The sequence below is a fragment of the Xiphophorus hellerii genome, chromosome 6, assembly GCF_003331165.1.
Source record: "Xiphophorus hellerii strain 12219 chromosome 6, Xiphophorus_hellerii-4.1, whole genome shotgun sequence".
In the NCBI taxonomy this organism is placed as follows: Eukaryota; Metazoa; Chordata; class Actinopteri; order Cyprinodontiformes; family Poeciliidae; genus Xiphophorus; species Xiphophorus hellerii.
In genome coordinates, this window is record NC_045677.1 from 26288811 (window position 1) to 26316085 (window position 27275).

General features: G+C 36.6%; 1 protein-coding gene across 1 annotated transcript in view; it reads left to right on the forward strand.

The window, feature by feature from the left end:
- The window catches only part of LOC116722037 (contactin-associated protein-like 4), a 102311-nt gene extending 79459 nt beyond the window's left edge, over positions 1-22852 (forward strand). The window contains exons 18-24 of the mRNA XM_032566120.1: positions 6609-6848; positions 10924-11148; positions 13741-13874; positions 15645-15732; positions 18086-18304; positions 20504-20575; positions 21964-22852. Of these exons, the coding sequence (XP_032422011.1) occupies positions 6609-6848; positions 10924-11148; positions 13741-13874; positions 15645-15732; positions 18086-18304; positions 20504-20575; positions 21964-22163 (1178 nt within the window). The 3' untranslated portion in view covers positions 22164-22852. The remainder of the gene's footprint in view (positions 1-6608; positions 6849-10923; positions 11149-13740; positions 13875-15644; positions 15733-18085; positions 18305-20503; positions 20576-21963) is intronic.
- The last annotated feature ends 4423 nt before the right edge of the window (positions 22853-27275 follow it).

Sequence of the window (27275 nt, forward strand, 5' to 3'; positions counted from 1 at the left end):
CATAATGTTTTACAGTTCACTCATTAGCAGTGGTTAAGACAATGCTGAGAATGCTGGGAAATTGAGTCCAGATAAACATGAAGACCTGTATATGGAGTGCTTTGCTAAAATATTCTCTCCACTTGATTTTATTTCTCATTTTGTCACTTTGGAACTACAAATTTCAGTCCATATTGTAAGGGTTGGTTCTCTTACAGTTAAAGGAAATTGGTTACACTGGATTTTATTTAGGGGTATCATAATAAAAGGGTCTACATATCTTTGATTTACTTCTCAGATTTTTATTTGAACTAATTTATTGCTTAAAAACTTTGCTAGATTTTGTGTTGGTTTGACACCTGTCATACTAAAGGAAATGGTTTGAATACTTTTGTAGGGCACAGTAAGAAAGAGACAGTAGTTTCTGACCACAAAAACGTTATAATACTATAATAATATATAATAATAATAATATAATATGTTGTCAATTGTATTATTCTGTTAAATCTCATCACAGTAATCTTAAAGATAAGTAAAGAAAAACCAAATCTAAGTGATCAATATTTCCAAATTTCAAGTCAGAAAACTTGGATAAATGGAGAAACTAATTGTTTTTTAATTGTTCTTATTGTTTTCTTTAAATGAAGACCACTGAACATTTCCTGTATTGTAACTTTGGAGCAAATCCCCTCCCAAAAAATTTAAACATAAGTTGCACCTTGCGCGGTTTCACAAAATGTTTCCAAACACACAAACCGCAGTCTGAACCAAAATCTCCTAAACTTTTCTGAAACAACTTAGTTTATGATTCACCAAAAAAAGATTCACATCGAATTAACTGTCCTGCTAAACAAGCCACTCCTGGGAGAACAGGCATTTCTCTCTGTGCAGCTAATTAATCTGCAGGCTGTTCCTCCCCACTGACATGAGTTATGTAAAACTAAACGTTGGGTTATTTAAGTTTGGTCTCCTTAATGCTGTTGTTTAAATATATTTCAGTACATGAGTTGTATTTACAAGACTGCAAACTGTTCCATTGTTTGAGTTATAAGATGCTGTGTCTTCTTGTGTTTATTCATCAGCTGTATTTATAGGCCGTAATCCTGCTCTGTTTTACATGGCGGTGTAGTCTATTGTTTTGATTAATAAGCCGTGTTATTGCCTTGCATGGATTCAGAACCGACATTGCACCGCTGCTTCTGATTGGTGCTAAAATCTGCCGCAGTAAGAAATGAGCTCAGTGTTGTTTCCACTGTGAAGCTTTCCACACAATCCTCCAGCTTTGTTTTGGTGTTTTAAAATGTTTTTATAAAGTTTATGCTCTTTAAAAAAAACTAAACAGCATCAAATTCTGGGAATCTTAAGCTTAAAATACTGAAAAACATCTAGTAATTGTTTATTTAATCGATTAGTCAGACAATTAATCAGTTAATTGACTAAAAATTGGCACAATTTACAGAATTTTTATTTAATCACTTTAGCATTTTTATACAATATTATAAGTGTATTAAAAATGCACATACACGGATATGGTGCAACCTGATCACAGTTTTTAATCACGTCATTTTCAGAGTCTGTAATTAATTTATTAATCGCAATGAATCACATTTTAATCAAATACTGTATATCATAAAAATAAACTACATTTTCAATTCTAAGGCAGTTTTTGCTCTCAAATTATTGAATAAGTAGACATATGAGCTCAACAACATAGATAGTTATTGTTTTTAATCTTTTGTTTATGTTATTCAGCCATCAGATTGGTGCACAGTGTTATTAATCAGCTGGTTATTTTCTTCTCTGGATATCTACCAACTTTAGTTTCATCCTTCATAATAACAAATGTGCTCCCACTGCAGACACGGTTATCTCTGTCTGTCCAGAACTGCAGCTTTGATCACTCACAGACGTTTTATCTGTATTTTCTTCACTCCTTTCTCTGCTTTGCTTTATTCCCACAATGCTTCTTGGCTTTAAATTCCTTCTTTTAGTTGCATATTCACTATTGTCGCTGTCATTTTAATTTTACCAACAGATTTCTGGTTTGATCGTCCGGTAATGTGTGCAGACTGACCGAGATCGTTGGCGGTGCGTTTAATCACACGTTTATCCTCTCGGCTCTGCTAAAAGATTCTTTACTGACAGAAAATGAGATGAGATATTTCTTGGTTCTTGAACAACATTAACAAGGTCAAGTGAAGAGTTTCTGAGGCTTCAAAGCCTTGCAGTTTCCTCGAGTGGATTGTTGTATGAAATATGAGCAGCTGTGTTAAAAGGTATGTGGTTATTGATGAAATTGCACACGTTCAACAAAAACACAGCTGCAGCTGTGATCTGATGCTAACTACAATCATCTGCAGACATCTGATATGTTCAGCCTCAGGGTTGATTTTCAATGATTTTTTATATCTCAGCTTCATGGTTTTTACTGGTGAAATCTAAAATAAATCATTTAAATGTAAAAGGCACTCCAAGGCAATTAGCCAGCCATGTGCCATCCTTTAATTTGCACAGAAAAAATATGTAAAACAGCACAAAGATTGCTGTCATTCCCTCACTTTTCCTACTGATGCACTAGAAATTTCATCTTAATGTAGAAATCCACCCGTATAAGCAAATAAATGAACCTCAGGTTGATTTTTTATGGTCCTAAAAGCTGAAAAAGTCATATGATAATGTAAATGTATATCAGAGGACTTGTTTATTAAATCTTCCTTTTTAATTTCTACATTAGGTAAAACATCTATGAGGCATAAAGGGGCGGTATTACACATTTTCCAACCACTAAGTGCCATTTTGTAGCACAATCAAGTAACAATATTACCTTCAGTTGTTGTAGAAATATATGCTAAACATAATTTTTTAAAAATTTGACTTTGCAATTTAGCGCCTAGAAATTGGGCCTCTGTCTCTTTAAGAAGCTCTTACTCATCAGAACATTGTTTCTCCATTCTTTGTGGAAATAAATGTTTAGTCATCTTCAATGGTTGCCACAAAAAATTTTAGGATTCCTAAAACATGCATGAAAGAATCAAGCCAAAAATCCAGTTATGTTTTTTGATCAGGAAATAACATTACAACAAAGATAACAAAAATATATAAAACATAAAGCCTTCCCTTAAAAAATTGAAAGGTTCATTTGCAGCCATTAAACCACTTATGTGTAGTTAAAATTTGTCTAGCTGTGTCTCTATTGACTATAAAATCGCCCCAATTTGAATTATAAGAAAGATTCTCTTGTAAAAGTCTTTAACTTTTACAAAAATATGTTTTATTACATATTTGTTAAAACTATTGCGGCAGTACAATATGAGAGAGATAATCTGTGAAAAAATTTGTCTCCTCCTTTTCCCTGAGCTGCAATGGACCTTACGAAGCTCCGCCCACAACCGACCCACGTGACCGCAAGTCTCACAAGCAAAGCCTCGCGGCGCGTTGTTTCTATGTAAACATGACTCGATTAGTGCATCATTTCTACCGGATTTTCACAATATATCAGCTACTACAATGGAAGTTCATGTCATCATCTGGGAGGAGGTTACTGGTTTCTCAGTCACAAGCTGGTTGCAAACCTGAGGCCAGCAGGTGTCAGTCAGTTATGGTAGATCTGAAATTTGACCTCAATATGAGAAGCTACAGACTGATAGGAGGAACCAAAGAGCTCTGTAAAGGTAAAGGGAAATCTTCTGAAGTTGGGATATAATTAATTTAATTTCACATAATTACCGCGGTAGAAGCCATTTGTTTGTTAAAATTTTATTAAATATATTTGTTCTATTTGATGTTTGTTGTGAATGATGTAAACTCACAAACGAAGGAGGTAATTAGTCCAACGTTTAGAAACTACAGCGGCTGTAATGCGCCACAGCAAAGGGAAACAAAGGTAAAATAACCCGAACAGGTGATCAACTCAAAACCACTCCTACCTTTTTACTCTCTCTCTCTTTGTAGTTTAAGCACACCTGTTACCGTGGCAACCGCCTGCGCCCCGCAAGACGAGCAAAGATTACGTTAAAAACATAACATTCAGTCCGTTACGATATCAAGTTTCCAGGCTTGATATTTATTTCTCGATTATTAATCAGTGCTTCCCTGAACACAGCGATGGTTGATTGACTAGCTGTACTTGGTGCTAGCGTGGCTAACACGAGTAACAGTTTAGTCCAAAGCCTTTTCTGCTAAAATAAAATCTTTAGTGTATGTCAGATACAGACACGTTGCATATTGATCTGTTTAGCTAACGTAAGACTGTGTAGCAGACAGGCTTCAAGGTGTAGAAGTTGTATCAGTTCTGCCATTATGCTGCACTTAGCTAACGGGAAGCTAAGTGTGTTTGTGAGACGGCCACGCACGTGACCACGTAGAATGGGCATCAGCCAATGAAAAGCGGCCCCTCTGGTAAGGTCCATTGCCATCTGCATGTGTGCGAGGGTGGGTGGAAGTCTGTTGGGGGTGCGCGCGCAGTACTCCGATGTTGTTTTGTTACTCATTCTGCTGCAAGTTGGCTCAATTTTGACGCGCAAGACGTAACCGGTGAAATCCGGTTTAGGATTTTCAAAATAAAAGATCCGGAGGTAGTTAATTATTTCTTGCGCGGCCCGGTACCGGTCCACGGACCAATTGGTACCGGGCGGCGGCCCGGTGGTTGGGGACCACTGCTCTAAGGTGTTGAATCCATCTGATTTTTGATTAATTACTGCATGGACGAACATATTCACCTGTGGTTTTAATTACATTCATTTAATGGAAGTTTCAAAATAGTTTTTTTCCCAACATTAACAGAATATCAAAAAAGTTTTGCGCATATTTGTGTTGTGTTGTTTCAGCAAGACCATAAAAACATTATTTTTAAACATCTAAATGAAAAATTTTAATTCATTTAAAACCCTTTAAAGCCAGATTGTTTTTTTGTTTTTTTTATATCCTGGTACGTTAAACCCTAGAATTGAAAGAAATGTTTCATTAAATCTGTAAATATGAATTTTTTTGCATGTGTTAGAAACTGTGTTAGTTGCTCTTCTGGGAACAGTGGAAGTGAACAGGTGAATGTGCAGCTTCTTCTTCTTCTTCTTTTGTTTTTTATTGGCGGCTGGCATCCAACTTAAGGTGCATTTACCGCCACCTACCATGAATGTGCAGCTTAATTATCTGAATAATTATGCAGAAAGCTGGATAACGGTAGCTGTGATTCTGACACTGATGAAATTCTGTTGATATTTGCATAAAAAGCCTGATTGGTGCACGTTAAAGAGGATCAGTGTCACAACGATTTATCTTTCCATGCATTAATGCTGGTCATTTTGTAATAAACTGCTTTCATTGTGTTTTCTCAGACTAGATGTTGAAGGAGGTTTTCTGTCTGTGGTTTTGCTGCTTTAATAATTTATGAGTAATATCAGAGCGCAGACTGGGGGAGAGTCGCTCTGTGATTTATTGGTGTGAAAATAAGAAGCTGTCATGTTGAACCTCAGGGAGCAAACAGCTGCTTCATGAGTTTGTACTTCGAGGACAATAAAAGCTTCAGCTCCTGATCTCTGCTTTGAAAGGTTGCCATGTTTGAACAACAACAACAACAGAAACCCATCTGAATGAAAAGGAAAACTTCCTCACTTTTCTGATTGCTACATTTTCAGCTGCGAAAGTTTTTCTCTGAGCAAAATGAAACTTTTTGAGTCGCTTTTGCAAACAAAGCAGAAACAAAATCTGCTTCTTTTTGCATTTATTGGCGAATCTGTGAAAGTTTGCTGCTTCTTTGAATGTGCTCAAATAAAACCAAGGGGACATTTTATTTTATTCACTTGCATAACATGCAGTATTATCCAAAACTCTTCAACCATTACCGTCTTATTTTGCTTGTAAGACTTTCTTTTAGGCTTATTAAAAGTCTCTTAATGTTTTGGGGAGTTTTCCTTACAGTTTTCTTTATCTCTGTTTTTAATCATACAGCCAATCAGCTGCAAGGAAAATAAATGCAGCTCTTGGATTGGCTGCTTTGCAAACACTAGCCAATAGCGTGTCAACAGCTTTCCGTCTAAGTAGTTCAACTTTATACTCTGTAGCTGTGTTTCTATTCCTAATTTGCGCAAAAAATTTGGCAATATTCCACTACTGTTGAAAACACAAGTTCATAATTGCTGTGTTTTTAGTAAATAAGAAATGTGATTAAAATCATTGAATAAGTTTGTTCACATGATAAATTATTAAAAGCCATGCCACAATATTGTCCTCCAACTACTTCCTGTTGCCTACTTCTTTGTGGTTTGCGTCAGCCGCAACATCCGGTTGTTGATCATCTGGCTTGAGTGTTTCCATTGCAGTTTTTCGAACCAATTTCGATACGGCCAAAATAACACCTCCTACTATCAAGAAAACTTTTTATCAACATTCCCTTAAGCAATTTTTTTTGCTTAAGGGAAAAAATTTATTTTATATTTTTTTTGAAATATCAAATTGTGCAATTATCTTGTCGATGGGACTGCAACTTATGAAAAAGATCTACGAATAGGCAAATTTACCGAAAATAATTTTGAATTAAATTCCACAGAAACATCTGAGAAAAGACGTTAGTTTGCTGAATCTTTAATTTCAACAACCTGTAGTTTTGTTTTCTGAATATTTTTTGTTTTCAGGAGGCACGGCGTCCAGGCAGAGGGGTTTCAGAGGCTGCATCCGCGCTCTGCAGCTGAACGGTGTTACTCTGGACCTGGAGGAAAGGGCAAAGATCACGCCTGGCGTTCGGCCCAGCTGCCCGGGTCACTGCAGCAGCTACGGCTCGCTGTGCCAGAACCAGGGCCGCTGTGTGGAGAGAGCCGCTGGGTTCCACTGCGACTGCAGCCTGTCGGCTTACACTGGAGTCTTCTGCCAGACTGGTATAAGTCTATGTATAAATAATAAGTGCAGATAATGCTTTGGACATGTGATATCTGTGCTAAAGTACATGTAATCTGCTATATTTATTTATATTAGATATTTTCAGATATACAGTACTTGGTCCCAAGCAAAGCTATAAGGCTTTCACAGTCATATTCAATAAATTAGAAAATGCATTCTGGTGAGGCTAATTTTGTCAGATTAAAATTTTGAAAATTATTTTTAAGCAGGTCTTAAACATACTTCTCATTAAGCTCGCTTGTCTGTATTAAAATGTCTTTTTTTCCTTAGGAAATATTATAATTCATTAGCTTTAAGCTGAAAATCATAAATTCAGCTAATTAGCTGATGTGCAAATAACAGAGTAAATTTTTCATTTAGCTCTTTAGCGCATATGCTAACTTTTAAAACGTAAAGTGCTAATTTATTTGGCTGTTTTGTAAACTGTCAGTTGAATAAGCTTCAACATTTGCGTTGACGTTTTGGTTATCATCTGTTAAGAACTCATCAAGTAGTTAGATGTTTTATATTCATCCTCTTATTTTGAAGGGAGTGAAGAATGCTAATGCAGCAGTTCCATTTCCTCTCCTCATGTTCTTTCCCCATCATTCCCATCCAATAACTTCATTTCAAAAAAGAAACATGCATGAACAAATTAAAACAGGGACAGTAGAAAACATGATATAAACATGATTAGATGTACATTATAAAGTCAAAATGACACTGATACTCGAGGGTTGTAGTCTTTCAAAGGTAGGTATGATTTGAGTTGAAGTTAGCACTTTAGCATTAGCTTCTGCTAAATACTGTGTAAATGTTGCACTTTACTATTAGAAGTAATTTTTATGATCAGCGCAACTAACTTTTTATTTAGCCGCGTCCCCAACAGATCATAACTAATTGTAATAAAACTTGAAATCATTAATCTGTGTTTAAACAATTTATGTTTTACTTAGTGATGAAGTTACTGAGATAAATGAGCTTTTTGATAATAACTTAATTGATTTATTTATTTTGCACTAATTTGGCATTTATCTCCTGAGAAAAAAACTCATAAAATCCCTCTTAAAGCTTCCTTAAATGCGTCAACTCCCCACCTGAAAAGCCGAATGAATTAACACAGATTCTCTGAATAGAAGAAACGTGTGAAAACCATAAAGATGTGAAACCAACCAACTGGTTTCGGTTGGAGCTCATAGAACAGATTTTATATTCACAGAACAGATTTTTGGTCGACTTCACCTCTGTTTCAGAAGGTGGGTGGTGGTGCGTCTCTGCTGCTACACCCACTGAGAGCAAAGAGAATAACAATGCATTGTTATTCTGACCGTCCGTAAATCCTTTAACTGGAGAGTTGAGCCGTCTCTGCGCTTTGAAAGGACCCTCTTAACCCCCCGCCCACCGACTGTTGACATGCTGATGCACACCCAGTCTGAGTCACACTGACGCACTCACTGCTTAATATTTCACACAGAAAACACAGTTTTATGCTTAAAAAGCTTTCAAATAGCCGTAAGAAAACTTTCTTTCACTCAACAGTCACATGTTGTATTCCTACAAGCTGCGTTAAACTGCTTAAACTATTTTGACTTTTTGTCAAATGTGCATGTTTCAGATCATCAAACTGAATTTTATATCAGACTAAGACAAGTCGTGTAAATTTAATGGGTAGTTTTTATGCAATGGTTTCATTTTACATTACTAAGGGCAAAAAGATACCAATCAAACCCTACTGTGTTAAAGCTGACCTGTTTTACCTCATGATATAAACATGATTACGTGTACATTATAAAGTCAAAATGACATCTTAGCACATGATCTATGGGGATACAAGACTTGTTTATCATATTTTTTTGTACAAAATCATTCTTAGATGAAGTGAATTTATTCAGTTCTGCCGATTTTGAGATGTTCTTGGGTCTCTATCACTTTAGATCCAAATAAATTGCTGCTGGCCACGCCCCCTAACTCAACGTTTGCACTCGTATGTGAAAATGGCTGTACATGTACACGACCGTGCATGTTAGAAAAGCAGAAGTGGAGCCTTCTGCACATCCAACAAGAATGCAGAAAACAGTTTCTGTCTGCAGCCATTTTCAAGTGCAAGTGTAAAAATTGTGTATTTATATCTAGTATCTAGAAACTTCTTTCTGCATTCTTGTTGGTTGTGCAGAGGGCTCAAGTTCTGCTTTTCTAACAAGTACGGGTGTATAGTTTCAAATCTGCTTGCAGCCATATTCAAGTGTGGGTATAAACGTTGAAAACGGACGTAATTAATTAATTTCATACTGTATTCTCTTCACTGATTTTAAAGGGATTATTTTTAAACTAAATGTTGGTTTTATTCTTTGATTTTATTTTGATCTATACCTGCAGGCCCCAGTGTCCTTATTTTAGACATGGTAGTCTGAAGAAAACATGATTACAAAATCATATTTAATATTTCAAATCATATTAAAACAACTGAAGACACATGGTACCGACTCCACATGTATTAAAGGGTCTTGTATAAAGTCACCCCTTTCAAGCGCGAGAGAGGTTTTTAAAAATCTAATAAACAACATGACCTTTTTAGTTAATTTACGTTTAATTACTGCCTGGCCAGAACTGTAAATTAGAGGCTGAATAACAGCACTGAACAATGAGTCAGAGACACTGAGGTTATTAAACCTGTTCTCAAAATGCCAGCGATACCTCAGCTAAACATTTTGCAGGAGGAACGCTGCTTCTGAAAATCCTGGAAAATTAACTTTTCTCCTATTAGTTAAGAGAGAAATTGATAAAAATCTAAATTAAATTTGACCTGTTACAGGTTAGGATGCGTCTTTGATCGATACAAAACATGTTCATTACACTTTTTGGATGAAATCATTCTTAGATAATGAGATTTTTGTGACGTTTAAGTAAAATCAGCCAGAACCCAATAAGTAGCCAAGACAAATGACCCGTTTTATTAGAAATAATGAGATGGTGTTGAAGGGGTTCCGCAGGCTGTGGTTACACTGGCGGGTCAGGAATGGGGAATCCACAGGGGCCGAGAATCCTGTCTTGGGAAGGTTGGGTGGGTGGACAATGGGACAAATATCCAACCAGAGGCTCAGTAGTCAAAACGGTCCAGGGTCAGGCAAGGAAAATCCGATATTCAGTAAACTGGAGGCAGGGTCAGAGGCAGGCAAGGTTCAGCAACAGGAGGTCAGAAACTCTTCTCAAGGTTGTAAGGACTAGGCAAAAGCAGTGGTCAAAAACAGGCAGGATCAGAAAACCAGAAACTCCTCGGACATGAATCAGGGCTTGAGAACTGTGACGGGGCAACAGACGATCTCGCACTGAGCTGGTGACGGGCTGCTGTTTAAATAGAGAGCAGCACAGTACAGGTGAGGATAATAAGTAATCAGCCTGAGGGAGGGAAAGTAAGCAGCACAGTTAAGGTAAAGCTGAAATTATCACAATTTTTGTCTGGTCAGTTCAGAATTAGCTGTTTTAGGGCCTCTTGTGCCTTTAAATTTAAATAAACTGCTGCTGGTCACGCCCCCGTCCCCCCAACTCAACGTTTATACTCACACGTGAAAATGTCTGCAAACAGACACACAATTATACAACGGTACGTCTTTGAAAAGCAGTAGTGGAGCCTCCTGCACGACCAACAAGAATGCAGTAAACGATTCCTGAATGGTAAGTCAACAACAAAACACTTGTCATTTCCAGCAGCATATGTATTGGTAAAACGTGCTTGAGCTCAACTTGGGTTGCTAGGAAACGGGCGGAACTCCACTGCACTGGGGTTGCTAGGTAACGACTCAGTGTGACTTAACAATTGGGAGGTTTTCAAAAATGCCACTAAACAGCTAGATTTATATTTTTAAATGCTTAGGATGTTTTTTTAGAAGCCATTGAGACCCAAAAGAAGTATAAAAGCCTCCAAATTGTGAATTTTGCATAATAGGTCCCCTTTAAACATCAAACATTAAATTTTTATGTGTTGAAATAAAATCTGACATTAAGCTGGCTGTTTTTCTGTGGGGCATCAGGAAACCAGACGCCTCCCTCTGACGGGATCTCCTCTCTCTCTTCCAGAGGTGTCAGCCGACTTTAAATCTGGGACGTCGATCAGCTACGCCTTCAAAGAGCCCGACGAGCTGAGCAGAAACAGCAGCGACCTGCCCTCCTCCATCTACTCTGACCCGCTTCCCAGAGGAGAAAACGTCTCTCTGAGCTTCAGGACGACTCAGAGTCCAGCGCTGCTGCTCCACGTCAGCTCCCACTTCAACGAGTATCTAGCTCTGCTCATCAACAGGCACGGTAAGGGTCAGGAGGTCATTCCAACAGAGGGCCACGGTCGAATGTAAAGGATAAATTATACAAAATACAGTTATACAGTGAATAAATTGTTACATCATAAATTAAAACAAAAATGTATTTCTAAATATTTGGCATGTAAACATATTCTTCATTAAATTTCTTAAGCAGTAAATAAAATTTTGGACAAAACCTAATTAAAGAATGTTATTGGAAAGTCTGAAGGATTTTCTTCATGTTGTTTTTATTACTTTTGACTCTATAAGTGAGTTTTCATTCTGGAGAATGAAATAAATGAAGAATAACTTATTCAGAAATAATTCGTGAACTTCAAGTTCTGTAAAAGTAACCTGTAAATACTTGTACTTATTTTCACTGTGTATTTTAATATTGTCTGTGATTGTCCTGTGAGTAGCCTCCAAGTTTTGTGAAAGTTTTCTGTAGGTTCTAGAAAACTGCCTGTAAATAATGAAACATAAAGTGTAAATTTTCTAAAGTAAATTTCAGAATGGATTCTGTAATTTCCGGGCTTGTAGATTCTGTGAATGTAATGCAGTTTCTGTGTACCTGCTAAATCTTTGCATTTTCTTTCAGTTTTGACAAAAGTTACAAAAATTGGTTAGTACTTTTAAGATAACTTTCATATTTGAGGTCAGTTCCAGAAAGTAACCTGTATATTCTTGAAAATTATATAAATTATATACATAATATAAATTATGTAGAGTTAACCTTAAAACTAGCCTTTGAGTACCAGAAATTACTATTTTAGTTGTTAAAAATATTATGTAAATTCTTGAAAATTGTTTATCTCTGAAAACCTCTTCAAAGCTAACATGAAGTCCTGAGAAAGTTCTGTGAAATACATAAAACTAAACATATAAAAACATGGTAAATTCCAGAATATTACCTGGATTTTTTACAGAAATAAGTACAGTCTGGAAAGCAACCTATAATCTCTAGAAAGTAACTTTTAAGTTCTTAAAAAGTAACTTGTTTTTGCTCTTTTTTGTAATTTTCTTTCCTTTGTAATGTTCTGATAGTAAACCGTAAGTTTTAGAAAGCAATTGTTTAGTTCACATATTTCATAGAAACGGTTTTTGTTCTTTTTTCATGAAGTCAAGTGCTGTAGAAAAGAGAAGCCACTTAAGGAAACGACTGGAAACTCGTTTTATCTGTAAAATATGTCCAGAAGTTCAACTTCAGCCTTTCATTATTCAGGAGTCTAACGCGGATGGCAGTTTGCAGCTTCATTTGCTGTTAATGGATTTTTTTCCTGCTGTTAATCACTTAAGGAAGCTGATAGGAAGTGAGGCATTACAATTTTGTGCTGACATTCTAAAAGTAAAACAACCAATTAGGAGTTTTTTCCTTGTTTTGCCTTCAGATAACCAAGACTCCAGATAAAAACACTGGAGCTCAAACACAAGAGTTTTACTGATTATCTATTCATTTTAAATTAATGTAGCAGCATCAGGTAGGTTGATCATTACCTAATACTTTTCAGGCAGAGAACCACTTAACCCATTTAACAAACAATAACACAACATCTTCATATATACAACCTGAAGTTAGAATATTACTCTCTTAATGCGCTTATTGTTGTTTTGTTATTTGTTCATCCTAAAGACAACGGTGATGCTACTTGGTAAATGTGACCGGCTGCAACAGAACCATGAACAATTCTGGGACGTTTCCAGATTCTGAAAGTTTTTAATTCTAAGCTTTCCAATGATGTCAAACACATGGAAATCAAAAAAGAAGTTGTGCTGTGTGCATTAATAATGTTTTAGGACTATTTGCACAGTAAAAGAAAGGTAAACTTGACTGGCTTTGGCAGAAACAAAAATCTTCTGCCCTTTTAAATATAAAAATTATCCACACATTTCTGTCAATTGTATTTAATCACCAATTAAATCACTTTGAATTAGATAAAAATAACAATAGGTCCTAACACGTGATCAGCACGTGCTGATTATGTTTTCTTATAAGCAAGAAAAGTTGTAAAAAACTAAAGAATAGTTCTCACCAACTGAGACTCGTTCAAAAGAATCGAATTGTTCATGAACGACAAAGCAAAACTCTCAGCAGGTCTGAATTGGTTTCCTCCGATCTTATAAGTAATTCTGACTTTGTTTTCTTTCCGTTTTCTTTGGAATGACCCAGTTCTAACCTAGCTATCCTTTATTATTATTAACCACAGCCATTTCGTAATCAACCATTTATTTGCCGCATTTTGAGCTCAAGTCGCAGCAAATAAATTGTCATTTACGTTCAGTCCCATGCTGACCACTAGGGGGCAGTTTGAGAAAGACTGTTGTAGAGAAATATTCTCTTGAAAGTATTTGGTTTCAGCTAACGCTCTCAGTAATGACCAAAGTGTTTTTGTTAAATCTCCACTTTAGAAGAAATAAATCCACTCTAATATTGAGAGGGAATTATCCTCCTAATCCAGCAGTTATCAAACAAATTAAACACATAATCCTAGTCTGTTGGCAAAAAGACTCAAAGAACAACAAGGCCGCCTTCTCACAGAAGAGAAAACATCTCTGGTTTTGGAGATTTAAATTGTTTCTTTGTTTTGTCTTGCTTGTGAAGATGAGCTGGAGCTGAGGTACAAGCTTGACAGCGGCAGAGCTGCAGAGGTGCTGAGGAGCAGCATGAGGGGGCTGGCCAACGGGCTGCTGCACGCCGTTACCATCAGGAGGTCGGCCGACTCTGTGTCCATGCAGGTAAAACCGCCTCATTAGTGTGCAACGCACAGACACCGAGCAGCACCTGGATCCCCGTAGAGCTTCCTCTCTTTCTGCTTCTACGCCACAAACTCTGCAAAACACATCAAAGCTTCGCTGAGATAATTTACCCGGAAACCAGAAGTTGGACTAGATCAAAGGTCTGCAACCGGCGTCTCTTTGGACCTTCCACAAAATTATAAAAACTAACTAGTGTTTTTTTTTTTTTTTAAACAAAAAAGGTTGGTATCATGTAAAACAGATATTTTATTAGCTTTACATCATGTTATATTATTACGTCAAAAACATAGCTGCAGAGGGCAGCATAGTATTAGCTGTTATTTAAAAATAATATGTATGTTATTGTTGTTGTTGAACATATGAAGAAGTGCTAAAAATCTTGGTTCATCTCAGCTTTCCAAAGTGAAATATCTGGAAAGTTTTTACGCGTGGATGAGGTAATTTTCTTTATGCATTTCACACGATCAACTACCGGATTACTGAGGCAAAGGATGAAAAAGATGTATTTTGGTGCAACATGTTTTTTAATGACTTATCACATGAACAAACTTATTTACATGTGACTTCAACTGCGTTTCTTATTTAAAGGAGCAGCATCATGTAAAATAGATTTTTTTTTAAAGGTTTACATCATGTTATGATGTTATTCCTGCATCACAAACATATTAGAGAGTAAGAAATAACATTAACTGCTATTTTAAAATAATATATATATTATTGTTGAACAAATGAAGAAGCGCTACAAAACTTGGTCCATCTCAACTTTCCAGCGTGAAATATCTGGAAGGTTTTTGTGCTAGAATGAGGTTATTTTTTTCAGCTGCACCAAAATTAGTGCATTTGGCAAAACTGCAATGGGAAACTACAAACTTTATTAAAGATACCGTATCCTGTCCATAATAGAGATTAAAAAATACAACAAAAGAGAAAGTGGAGAGAGAAAAAGTAACAATCATAATTTTAACTGTCTGCCCTCCATCTGGATCTGTACCTGTACATGTGAAATCAACATATTGAACCGTTCTGTACAGATTGTAAAAAATTTTTGTCAAATATTTAATTGCTTCAGTAAATTTCCGTTCTGTTTTTAACATTCAGATGAGGTGGAGGACGAGTCATTGTTAACGAGATATAAGGCTAATTAATGTTAAACCTGTTCAGCCTTCGTTTGGCAGTGAGATTCATATCTCAAGGACACATAAAATTATGCAAAAGTCCAACGGAGAACCAAGGTGCGTTTTATTCCTGAAGCTCCACTCAGTACTAACGTGTCACTTCCTGGAAGAAACTCCAACAGAGCAGCCGAAAGCCATGAAATATGAAGCTTCCTAATCATATCTGGGCTTACTGAATCACAGATCTTGTTAACAACCTCGGATGATATACGAGGGGAAATGCATCTAAGCAGCAGCCAGTGTGTGTGTGTAATTATAAACATAGTGAGATAAATAAGAAGGTGACCTCGTCTTGCTCTGGTGCAGCCTCCTGATTCATGCCGTTTGTAAGGAATCGGTGAAATATGAGCCCCTTCTTATCCGTTTATATCATTGTGAATTGTTTTTATCTTTAGTGTTCTGCAATAGAAAGCAGGAGGCTTGAAGTGATTGTGGAGAAAATTATCTCCTACAGCAGATTTACTTGTAAATCTCCTCATGTTTGAGGTGTTTTTCTCTCCTTTCAGATAAAAATGATCTTCAACCTTTTTCTTTACCATAAATACTGAGCATTATTCTTTTTATTTTCCATCAGGTCGACGGTAACGCCAGAGAGGACTTCAACCTGAGCTCCTCTGGAGAACTTGGCAGGCTCAGGTCTCTCGTTCTGGGCCGAGTGCCGGGTAAGTCGGGATGGATGAAGATCCATTTGGTTAAAAAACACTTTGACTCGTTAGCTCAAACTCTGGGCTGCTTGGCCTTGTTTTTCTCTCAGCTCTGAGAGGTAAATATATACGTTACCAGCAGGACTAATCCAGATGATTTGAGAGAAAAGTTTGAGGTTGAAACAAAAAGTGAAGATAAATCCACCCACACAAATTCATTTTCTATGAGTTTTGTGTTTGCTTCTAGATTCTTTCTGCTGAGCAATGAAACGCAGATTCTAGTGTAATTTTAGACTTTTGTTGCCACTAAATCCACTAAAAGTTTTCAACCTCATTCTGCAGCAAATTATCCTTTTTAGATTTTTCTTCCAAGAAGCCAAACTGTGTTATATTTTAAAATAGTATTTTGAGAGTTTCTTTTTCTATTAGCTACTTCTTAAAATTGTTTATAGTCCACGTTTTTGTTACTAAATATTACAGCATACACACATCTAGTGGAACTGCATATCTGCTGAGTTCATTATATGAGCTACTTCTCAATGAAACACTGGTAAAAATGTAGTTAGATGGTTAATGTGATGATTTTCTAAAGGTGGAGTTTCAGAATGATTTGGAGTTTTTAAAGAGGGCCTTTGTCAATTGGGTCAAATTTCTTTTAAGTCATATTTGATTTTTGTAGTTGTTACAATATGTCTGAAAAATACATTATACTGCCTCTTTAATGGAAACGCTGCAATTGTGTTTTTAGACATCAGCTGAATATCGATGAAATTTTGCGCACATTTGTAGCGAGTGACAGACCTAATGATATTTTGTAAATAATCTGCCTGCAGAGCACTTTCGCCACCCCAGCTGGTATGAATTTTATCTCCTCTGATGTAAAGTTCCTCCGAGCTCAGTGCTGTCCATAGGGTTTAACCGCCTTCATGTCAAAATGTGACCCACAATCCCCTCTGTTGAACCAGAGCGGGTGCAAAGTCAAATCAGAATCAGAAAAAGCAGCGGCGAAGTGGATTTCCCGTCGCTTCCCCCCAGCCTCGTCATCCATCAGGCTAACTAATGGAGCCAGAAGGAACACAGGGAGGCTGGGAGAGACGTGATGTAGCGAGCAGAGCAACAGCTGAAAGACGGTTGTAATGTTTCCTCATCAACATGCAGATGTGTTCAGGTAGCAGTCAGCTCTCAGTCATCTGATGCAGCTGTTTGTGTCGGCTTTAGCAGCTGCTGTTTACGCTGCTGTGAGGAGTTCAGATGAGTGATGGAGAGGATGGAGTCGGTGAAATTAACAGATAAAGGCAGAGAGGGAAGATTTGTCCCAAGGAGTGATGGATGCAGATGTTAAAGCTGCATATTTGGCAGCTTGTCAGCTGGATTGAATGTTTTTATGAGCTGAAGTGAGTAATAACACGAAGCAATGAGCTTTGGTGACAGCCTAATGTTTGTGCGTATCATGATTAACAAGACCAAAGGGGTTTTCAAACAACCTTTTTGAATTCTCTGTCTAAATAAAAGATGCATTCAGACCTGAACCTTCAGAGACACATAAAGACGGTTACAGAAATCAGCCTTCTATCAACAGAAACAAAACTAATGTTATTATCTTTGGACCTAAGAACAATCTAGAGTCAAACAGCTTCAGTTATTACAACTAGAAACTAGAGATCAGGCTGAAATCTGGGTGTAGTGATGGACTCAGACCTGAACCTTCAGAGCCACATAAAGACAGTCACAAAGTCGGCCTTCTATCACCTGAAGAACATTTCCAGGATTAGAGGACTAATGTCTCAGAAAGATCTAGAGAAACTCATCCATGTGTTTATCTTTAGTTGCATTGATTACTGCAACAGTGTCTTCACGGGTTTGACTGAAAAATCAATCAGATCCATAACGCTGCTGCTGGCGTTCTGACTAAAACCAGGAAGACATCACCCAGTTTTAAAGTCCCTACACTGGCTCCCTGTTGCTCAGAGAATAGACTTTAAAATGCTGTTGTTAGTTTACAAATCACTGAACGGCTCAGCACCACAATACATTAAAGATCTGCTGTTGTTGTGTCAACCTTCCAGACCTCTCGGGTTCTGGTTCTGGTTCTGCTCTGCATCTCCAGAACCAGAACCAAACATGGAGAAGCAGCATTCAGCTTCTATGCACCACAAATTTGGAATAGACTTCCAGAAAACTGCAAAACAGCCGAAACACTGAGTTCATCTAGATCAAGGCTAAAAACCCACCAGGTTTGAGTTTTGATGACAATTATAGAAAATAGATCAACATATATGATGATTGTAACGATGGCACTCATGTAAATCACTTTGAACTGCCTTGTTGCTGAAATGTTCTACACAAATAAACTTGATTGACTGATTCTCAGATTCGGACTCCTTGGATCCGGACCTGGCCCGGCTCGGCGCGCTCGGCTTCGCCGGCTGTCTTTCTGTGGTTCGGTATAACTCCGTCAGTCCTCTGAAAGCCGCTCTGCTCCACCCGGACACCAGCCCAGTCGTCGTCCTTGGACCTTTGGTCCGGTCCAACTGCGGCTCGTCGGCTTCAGCCAATCCCTACTCAGCTGAGAACACGCACCACCTGTCAGGTAAAGTGTGACTTCAGTGTTATCACCTGCAAATAGCTAAAATCTCTAAAATACTTCTGACTGCCCCCTCTCCCTCGCTAAATAAAGGCCACTAGAGCCAACACGGCCTTTAATAAACAAAACACTATCCAGTCCCTCCAGTTTTTCCCAGTTCCTCCATCATGGAAATTCATGAAAAATCAATATATTTCATTTTTTCAAGCTAATTCACTATTGTAAGTTTACTGTAAATTTTCTGTAAAAACTGTCGAAATCATCGGATTTAAGTGGTGCAAACTCCCACCTACAGGTGGCAGCATTTCTTTCTTCTACCACACTGCTGCCTCAGCCGTACTAGAAGTCAAGTTATACTTTGTGATCAATGTGGAGAGTCAGACAAATCAAGCTACTTAAGTACTTAGTAATATAAATATGATGGTGTATCCAGTCTGTCTGCTTGTTACTTTTTCAAACTATTTTTTTTTACAGGCAGGTTTTAGAAGAAAAAAATATTGCAAATTTTCATGCAAATATTTGTAAAGTAACGGCATTCTGATTGCAAAATAAATTGCGAAATCCTGGAGGGAACAATTATCATACCAGAGAAACTTTATGCTCACAAACAACATCCACAGTCATCTCTACGGTCTGGCTGTTGACTCCAAACATTGCATGAGCTGTGTCATAAACAATTATTATATGACCGTGGAGAAACAAACATTTTGGACAGAGAAACTTTTATTTTGCCGAGTGAGAATGTACTCACGAAATTTATATTTGTGAGTTTCTCCAACTTTTACTGCAGAGAGAATCTGACATAAAAGTTAAAACGCTCACTCCGTCTTTTTCTGTGTCCTAATAAGTATCTTATCTGCTTTGGGAAACAATAGAAAGTTGGATTGTGACGTTTATGTTTTATACAAGCAACATTAAATGTTTTCTGGTTCCAGTTGAAACCAGCTAGAATGACAAATTAGATTTTCCCTGCCTGATTTAATGTACTTTAATGTTCAGAGTATTTCATTTTCTCAAATGCCTGCATTTAAATTGTCTTCTTTCTGTTTATGTTAAAAATAACCCTGAATGACGGATCGATCTGTGCATAAACAACGCGTCTTTGGGACAGGGTTCTGTTAAACAGCAGATGGGCCTCAGTAGGATCTCAGTGGAGAGTTTTTATCCTCAGGCCGCAGCTGTAAATATGATTCAAAAACAAGCACAGGCCCTTTTTCCTTGTTATATATTGCCCGGCCTTATGCTCTCTTGATTCACAGATGGTGTTTAAGTTATCAGCAGATGGGCAATACATTAATATTTACTGAGGAAACAACAAAACAAATGTTTCTTAGACAATATTTTCATCGTCTTCTTGGAGATTGTTCTGCTCTGATCCCAAAAGGTTTGAGATTTCCAGGCTTGGAATGATTTTTAACTAGACGCACACACTTCAATGTATTTAGAACGTTCTTTAATCGACACAGGATTATAATTATACAGGACGTAAATACAGTAACTATAAAACGTATTTACAGCCACTGAAGGGCTTCATCCTTTCTACTGTTTTTACAAATCTATTACGATCAACAATATTTGGCATTAATACACACACTGGAAACCATCTTAGCAGTAGAATAGAATAGAATAGAATAGAATAGAATAGAATAGAATAGAATAGTCGCTGCCCAAACAGACAATAAATATACATGCAATTCATATACACATGTAGAAATGTAGATGATGTACACAACAGTTTAGAAAACAACAGAACACCAAAGTTATTTCACACCTTCCAGATCTCAACATATTGAATCAAAACATATTAAAGTTTAGATTCAGAAGCTAATATCTACGGTTTTTCTTCTCTCTGTTCTTGGACTTACAGCCAATCAGCACAAAGGCAAATGAAACGCTCTATAAATAAAGTGACTAATTTAAAGTCAAGTTCCTCAAGAAAATCTGCAAATATATAAATGCAACTAGACGGGGATCAACTGCATTTAAAATTACTTTTACTAATAAGCCGGTAGTTTTTTTATTAAGTTCTTGTTTGACTTTATGTTGCGGTTTTAGTAGCATAACCTGGACCTGTGATCATCACTTCTGCTGGCATTTCTTTGTCCTGCTCTTATTCTCATTAAAAATTCTCTCTTTTGTAGATCTCTAGATCTTGTTTCTTCTAACTCTTCTTTAATGCCTCTCTGCCTTCCCTCTCTGTTGCAGACCAGTCTGGTTCTGTTGGTTCTGGTCAGCCTCTGGTGAACGCCATGAAGTCGGACTCGGCATTAATCGGAGGTAGGTTCTCCGTAAACTATCAAACTTTCCCCACAGCGGTGATAGAGAGAAATATTCCATCAGAAATACATTTACTTTCTCCTCCTCTGCCTCGGTTGGAACCATGACCGCGCGAATCGAGTCACTTAAAATCCACTAAATCTTTGCGACTTTGGCACTCGACACACAAAGAGCTCAAAACTAATTAAAGCTGAGCTGACTGGAGAAACTTCTTTCTTTTCCTCTGTTATCTTCAAATGTTTCAGGGCTTTAAAACCAAAGATACTGAGAGAAATTGATTTCAGACGTATTCTGGAATTCCAATTAATATAAAGTTGGAGAAATGAGTGAACTGAAGGGCCTGACTTACAGTTAGCTGAAGAAACAGACTGCAGGGCAAAAGGAGACGATTTGACCACGACATGCTGAGACCACACTGCTGGATTCACGGAGAATCAGCCGAGTTCAGGCGATTTTTACATTTTATGCGTTTGGAGAATAATTGCCTGCCCTCTCTTTAACCTCAGCGTATCTCACTTTTCTTTCTTTGAAAGTTTAATTGACCACAAAAAAGATTACAAGGCATTCATACTCATGATGTGGAGTTAGTGTTCAGCGTGTGGAAATGTCAGAAAGATTTCAAGTGTTTTTTCACACATAAATACTTCAAATGATCAATTATTCTAGTAATCTACTGATAGTCTGGCGATTAATTGATTAATCGAATAAAAACTCATTCCGTTTTCTACTTACGCTAGTAGAAATATATAAAGAGTAAAAAATTGTAATAGAAGAAAATTCTGCGTAAAAAACAAAAATACTTCAAATCATCAAACAATTATTCTAGTAATCGAGTAATCTATTGATAATTGATTAATTGAATTGGTAGCTATTTTAGCTAGTAAAATAAATTTAAAACAGAGGTAAGAAAAATTAATAAGGAAATATTTTATTCCTTTGAATGCAAAAAACTATTGAAACATTACTTTAAGACGCAAGTTTGAAGTATGAAAAAACTTTTTTTAAGTGTTGATGAGAAGTGAATGGTAACCTTAATAAAACCAAACATACTACATAAAAAATAACAACAAACTTGCTATACAGGTGCATGAAGTCCTTGAAAATGCTTGAATTTCAGGTGCAAAGTTAATAATTTCTTTGTGGTCTCACATTAACATTTACTTTCATATTTCATAAATCAGAATATATTTTCAGACGAGGCTCGTTGATTTTCATTTTTCATGTTAAAATGTCACAGAGGGATTCTTATCAATATTGGAACCTGTATTCCTATCAGTTCCATCCCCGTCCATAAATGATGAAGGATTTTTGACGTTGTCGGTTCTGTCTGTCCGGGCTGCACAACCCAAACATCGTCTCTGTGTTTGCGAATGCTCTCTGCCCCGCAGGTGTCATAGCGGTCGCCATCTTTGTGATCGTTACCGTCTTCACCATAACCGCCAGATTCCTCTACAGGAGAAAAGAGACGTATCGGAGTCGTGAGGTCAAGGCGGCCAAACAGGAAGAGAGCCAAGATTTCCACTACAACAACCAGACTGACGGCCGGAAAAACGCCTCTGGTGAAAACTCAAAGGAGTTTTTCATGTGAGCGGAGGCCGGCTGGGACGATGCGCTGGTGTTCATCCAGGAGGAGGCTGCGGACAGAACCGCGCCTCCGGACTTCACGCTGCACTACGAGCCAGTTACTCTCTTCCATGGATGCAAAAATGGACTCGGAAAAACATGGAACAGCACACAGTCTTGACCTTTACTGTATATTGTGTAAATATGGAGCAGAGGTGTTCAAATCCTTGTTTAAGCAACTGTAAATATTAAAAATGTAAATGTGAACATTGGTGAAAGGTGGTTTCATGGATTGTTTTAACTTTGTGTTTGTAATGTTCCTGATGTACGACGGAGCGTTAAGGCCATGCTACAAAATAAAAACATATACAGTTACGAGAATAAAGTCAGAAAACTGAAATGTATGAAAAGAAAGTTATAACATTAAGACTTTATTCTTGAAATATTATGACTTCATTCTTCAATTATTTTGACTTTATTCTCTGATTATTTTGTATGAAATAATTTGTTTATATCAGTGTATTTTGTTTTTTACATAAAAGTAATTTTATGACTTTAATCTCCAAAAATGATTTAATTGCGCATTATTTGACTTGTTTGTCACACTGTCAAAAATAATTTCATTTAAGAAAAGGAACTTTGCGACAAATTATTTCAACTTTATCCTTGTATTATTTCCACTTATATAATTTGTATATCTTACAGTGGAAAACATTTTAAATAAAAAAACAGTAATTTTATGTGTTTATTCTCATAATATTACACCTTTCTATACTTTGACTTGTTTAAAACACAATGGAAGAACAAAAATTATTTTGACATTCTCAAAATATTTCAACTTTATTCTCAAATTATGATGATTTTATCCTTTTAATTTCATTTTTAAATTTAATCTTAGTGTGGCCTTAATACTCCGTCGTAGTCATGGCATTTTTTCTGTAGGAAAAGAATGAATGTTTGCGTACGTAAAGGGATTTTTTTACCTTTAATCGGTTTCTTGAAGAGTTCGTCTGAGCTGCTGTTTGCTCAAATGCAAACCTTTTTATCGTGTGTGCTGCTTTGTGGAACAACAATGTCAACTCTTCAAATGTTTTGAACCCTGTTTGAATATCTTAAGAGAACATTTGGGGTTGTGTTGAGTAATTACGAGTAGTCACTACTTTACCTGCAGTAGCCAGCGGTCAGCGTGAGCTAGGTTTAGAGATTCACGGCGCATTGCAAAAACACAAAATCTTACCAAGTATTTTTTTTATCTAGTTTCTAGTGCAAATATGTTAGTACGCTTAAAATAAGACAGAACTAACAAGTAACTTTTTAGCAAGATAATGGAGCTTGTTTTAAGTATTGATTATTGCATTTACAACATGGAAAAAATATGTTGTTAAACAGAATTTAGCAAAAACATTAAATTGAACATCAAGACCTGCTGAGTTAACCTGAGAGGAGCCGTTAGCTTGAATCGATGTAGCTCTTAGCTTCCCTGTGAGTAGCTGTTAGCTTGGTTCCAAATAGCTGCTAACATTACTACCGCATGAGAATTTAACATTGTGGCGGCCGACTGCAGGTAGGATACTTTCTGCTCATTACTAACTCAGCAACCCCACTTCAACTATCAAACTATATCTTTAAGATTTCTTGAATCACCTATCCATTAAGAAATCTGAGCAAAAGATCAAACAAACATGTTTCTTTAGGCAACATTTCAAAATGCAGAAATATTTCCCTTTCTTTTTATCAGGCCAAAGGAGGATTTTAAAAACGCACAAAAAAATTTATGTTTATTATCAAAACTGTACATTAATTTAATAAAAGTCTCATCATGAGGTCACTAGGAGATCAGTGGGAGTCTGGTGTCTGTTTTCTATCCATCATTTGTTTTTGCTTTTTGTGCAGATCACAATTTCACTAATTATTTTCCAAATTATATCCAAGAAAGAAAACATTTAAAACACTAAATATCATTAGCAAAAAGCAAATGGTAATTCCTGTTACAGAAAACAAGTTGAAATGTTGATTACATGTTGGATTTTAGCCATAAAATATTAAAGAATCCCCATTTATTTTTTAATTAATTTAACAAAAAATTTAAGCTGTGCTCAAACGTTTAGTTCACCTTTAACCTTAACTTCCAATTCACAGACTGAAACTTGTAGCTCTGTGAGCAAATCATAGTGCAGTTACATTCGCCTCCATATTTTATGTTTCAATGTCAAAGAAACTTGAAAGTAATAATTTGGTTGCTACTTGTTGCCACACGTGTTGTGTGTTGACCGTTCAGATCACTAATGGACGCACTTCCTTGTTCTTTTCCAGATATTAAAAACAGAAAGTAGTGCATGGAGTTGAGCGTGAACCAGATGAGCAGGATCCAAGGTGCAGAAACTCAGGTAGATAAGAAACAAAGAGAGCAAATTCAAAGTTTTTAACGGATACAGATATTTTAACACGCAAAATGTCATTTTTGTGAAAAGGAGCAAAAACCTTTACCACTTTGCTGAAAAGGATCCACGACTACTTGAACATTTTGGCCTAAATATGTTGTAATTTTATGTTGTGATCTACTGTTTACAATATTAGCTGGAGCTAACAGCATTAGCAGGAGCTAACAGCATTAGAAGTAGCTAACACAAAATCTAAACAAATAGGAAGATAATAAATGGATGTTTTACAGGGACCATGAAGCATCTTTTTATTTTTAACACACCATTCTAATATATTTGAGGAAATGTTTTGATTTTTACTGTAAACAGCTTGAGTTAAAAACTGAAGCTAGTTGCAGCAAACAACAATCTCCTTCTATGTTAGCATTTCCAAGCAGCACAAACACCAGCTTTTTCGGCAAAATGTCTTGTCTTCCTCCATTTGATCGCTGTCTTCTTCATTTCCTCTTGCCTTCTATTTGAACGCGCTCCGATTCAAATTTTATTACTTTTATTGGGCAATAATTACTGTTCTGGTTGGATGAAGCTAGGGCTGTAGCACCTAGCATATGTCATCTACCCAGAATGCCTTGCAGCGTAAACTATTTAAAATTTTATTTACATTTATAAAAACTAAACAGCCTACTGCATTTTTATTGTATTGTTTTTACACCTGAAATAAATGTTTTCAGATAAAGTCTGTTGCTATCGCTAATTGTAGCTCCCTTTAGCATAGCGTCTTTTAGTAATATGTGGAATATGTAGTTAATATATCAAAATTGGATCTATGTTTTTTACTCAGATGTTCAGAATGTTATTAGAAACACATGGATAAATCTAGATTAATATTGAAATTTGTTTGATAAAAGAGAGCAAATACTTTTCAGAAAACAGCTTAAGCTAGCACTAGCTTAGCAATGAGACAATTTTGTTGGGGAAAAACTTTGCCATTATATAGAGTATTATTTCTGGACTAAATTAGCACTTTCCACATAAAAAACTAAACTCCTGGGGTTTTTATTATTTCTACCCTGGTGAGTCGTCCTTGTTTGCCAAAACTGCCATTTTATGCAGATGATAGTGAGATCTGAAACATGAATGAATCACAGCATCTTTCACGTTCACATCAATAAAAGTTGGGAGTTTTTTACTTACTTTCCTTGGAAACTTTTAAAAAATATCTTTACTTGATGTTTTTTATACAAACAGTAGTGAGATCAAGAGCAGTGGGCCTGGAGGAGGAAGAGGTCTTTAAAGAAAAAACATTTCTAAGGATCGTTCAGCCAGAAAATCTCCATAAAATACCAACACATTAGATAGTTCTTCTAACTGAAGTCGGCACATGAATTAAACATTTTCATAAGTGATTTTCTTCCAGCGACTTTTTGCTGCTGTGCTGTTTTTTTTTTTCAGTTATCAAAAGGCATCTTCAAAGTCCTTCTCTCTCCAATCATGCAAATGAGCAAAACGGACATTTGTTTTGAGGGTACTGCGCTTTTCTTCGGCTATTTGTGAATATATTTTCTTATAAGTAAGGGTTTGTTTTCCTTTTTTTTTATTTTTTAGCTTTTTAGGAACTCCTTGCACAGGATGTTCGTTCTGTTGTGATTTTCTTCGCCTCTGCGCCTGCAGGGAGCTTCACATTCAGGCCTGCTAATGGCTCTGAAGAGCAAAGCTTTTAACACTGACAGCTGACTGCATGCAGAGCTGGTTAATGTGCTTCTGAACCCCTAATCTACTTCAATCTTGACAGGTGGTTTGTTTGCTCTTGTGATGAAATGAGACAGGACGATAACCTGAAAGGCTTTCTGAAGCAATCATGGTACAACAAGGAAAAAAACGTGGTGAAAAATGAGGAAATGTGACTTAACTCCACCAGCTGAGAATCACACTCTAATGACAAACGTTGGTAAATCCATAAAGTGAATAATTCATGTCGCAGTTTGAGTTTTTACCACTGCAGATTTGGTATGATTTGTCTTTTTTTCAGAGTTTGATCTTTAAAGAAGAGAATATTTTACTGTCTCTGTCAGTTCCACCAAAGATTTATCACATATGAGTCAAACAATCACATTTTATTTGCATAGCACATTTCAGCAGCAAGGCATTTCAAAGTGCTTTACATCATGTCAAACGCAGAAACACAAAGTCATCAAGTGGGGGGTTCTTGCTTTTGCATCCGTAAAAGGTTTACCGGTTGCACTCCTACTGTGTTATATGGAACGAATTACCTATTGGTATTTTTATTCCCACATATGAGTCAAACTCAAGGTTTGAGGGCCAAATCTGGCCCGCCATAACCTTTTATGTGTCCCTGTAGACTCATAAAAGATAACAGTTGTTCTTATCAAACAAAAGCAGATTTTATCTGTTTACTGTCAAATTACATCAGTCAGTCGCGATGGTAAAAAAAAAGTGACGCAAAATCATCAAAATTGAACACTTCTTCACTCTAATGCATAACTGTTGGTTTGTTGGAAATTTTCTGCAAAAATTGTCAAAAAATATTGCATCAAAGTGATGCTGACTCCCACCTATAGGTGGCAGTGTTTCTTCATCTACTGCCTCAGCCTCACTAGATGTCAAATTATACTCTGTAACAGTTTCTGTTACAAATGTCCACAAAGTTTTGTCAATGCCCAGCTAATGTACATTTCCATTAAATAAGAAATGCAATTAAAATCACAAAGATTAAATTTGTTCATGCGGTAAGTCGT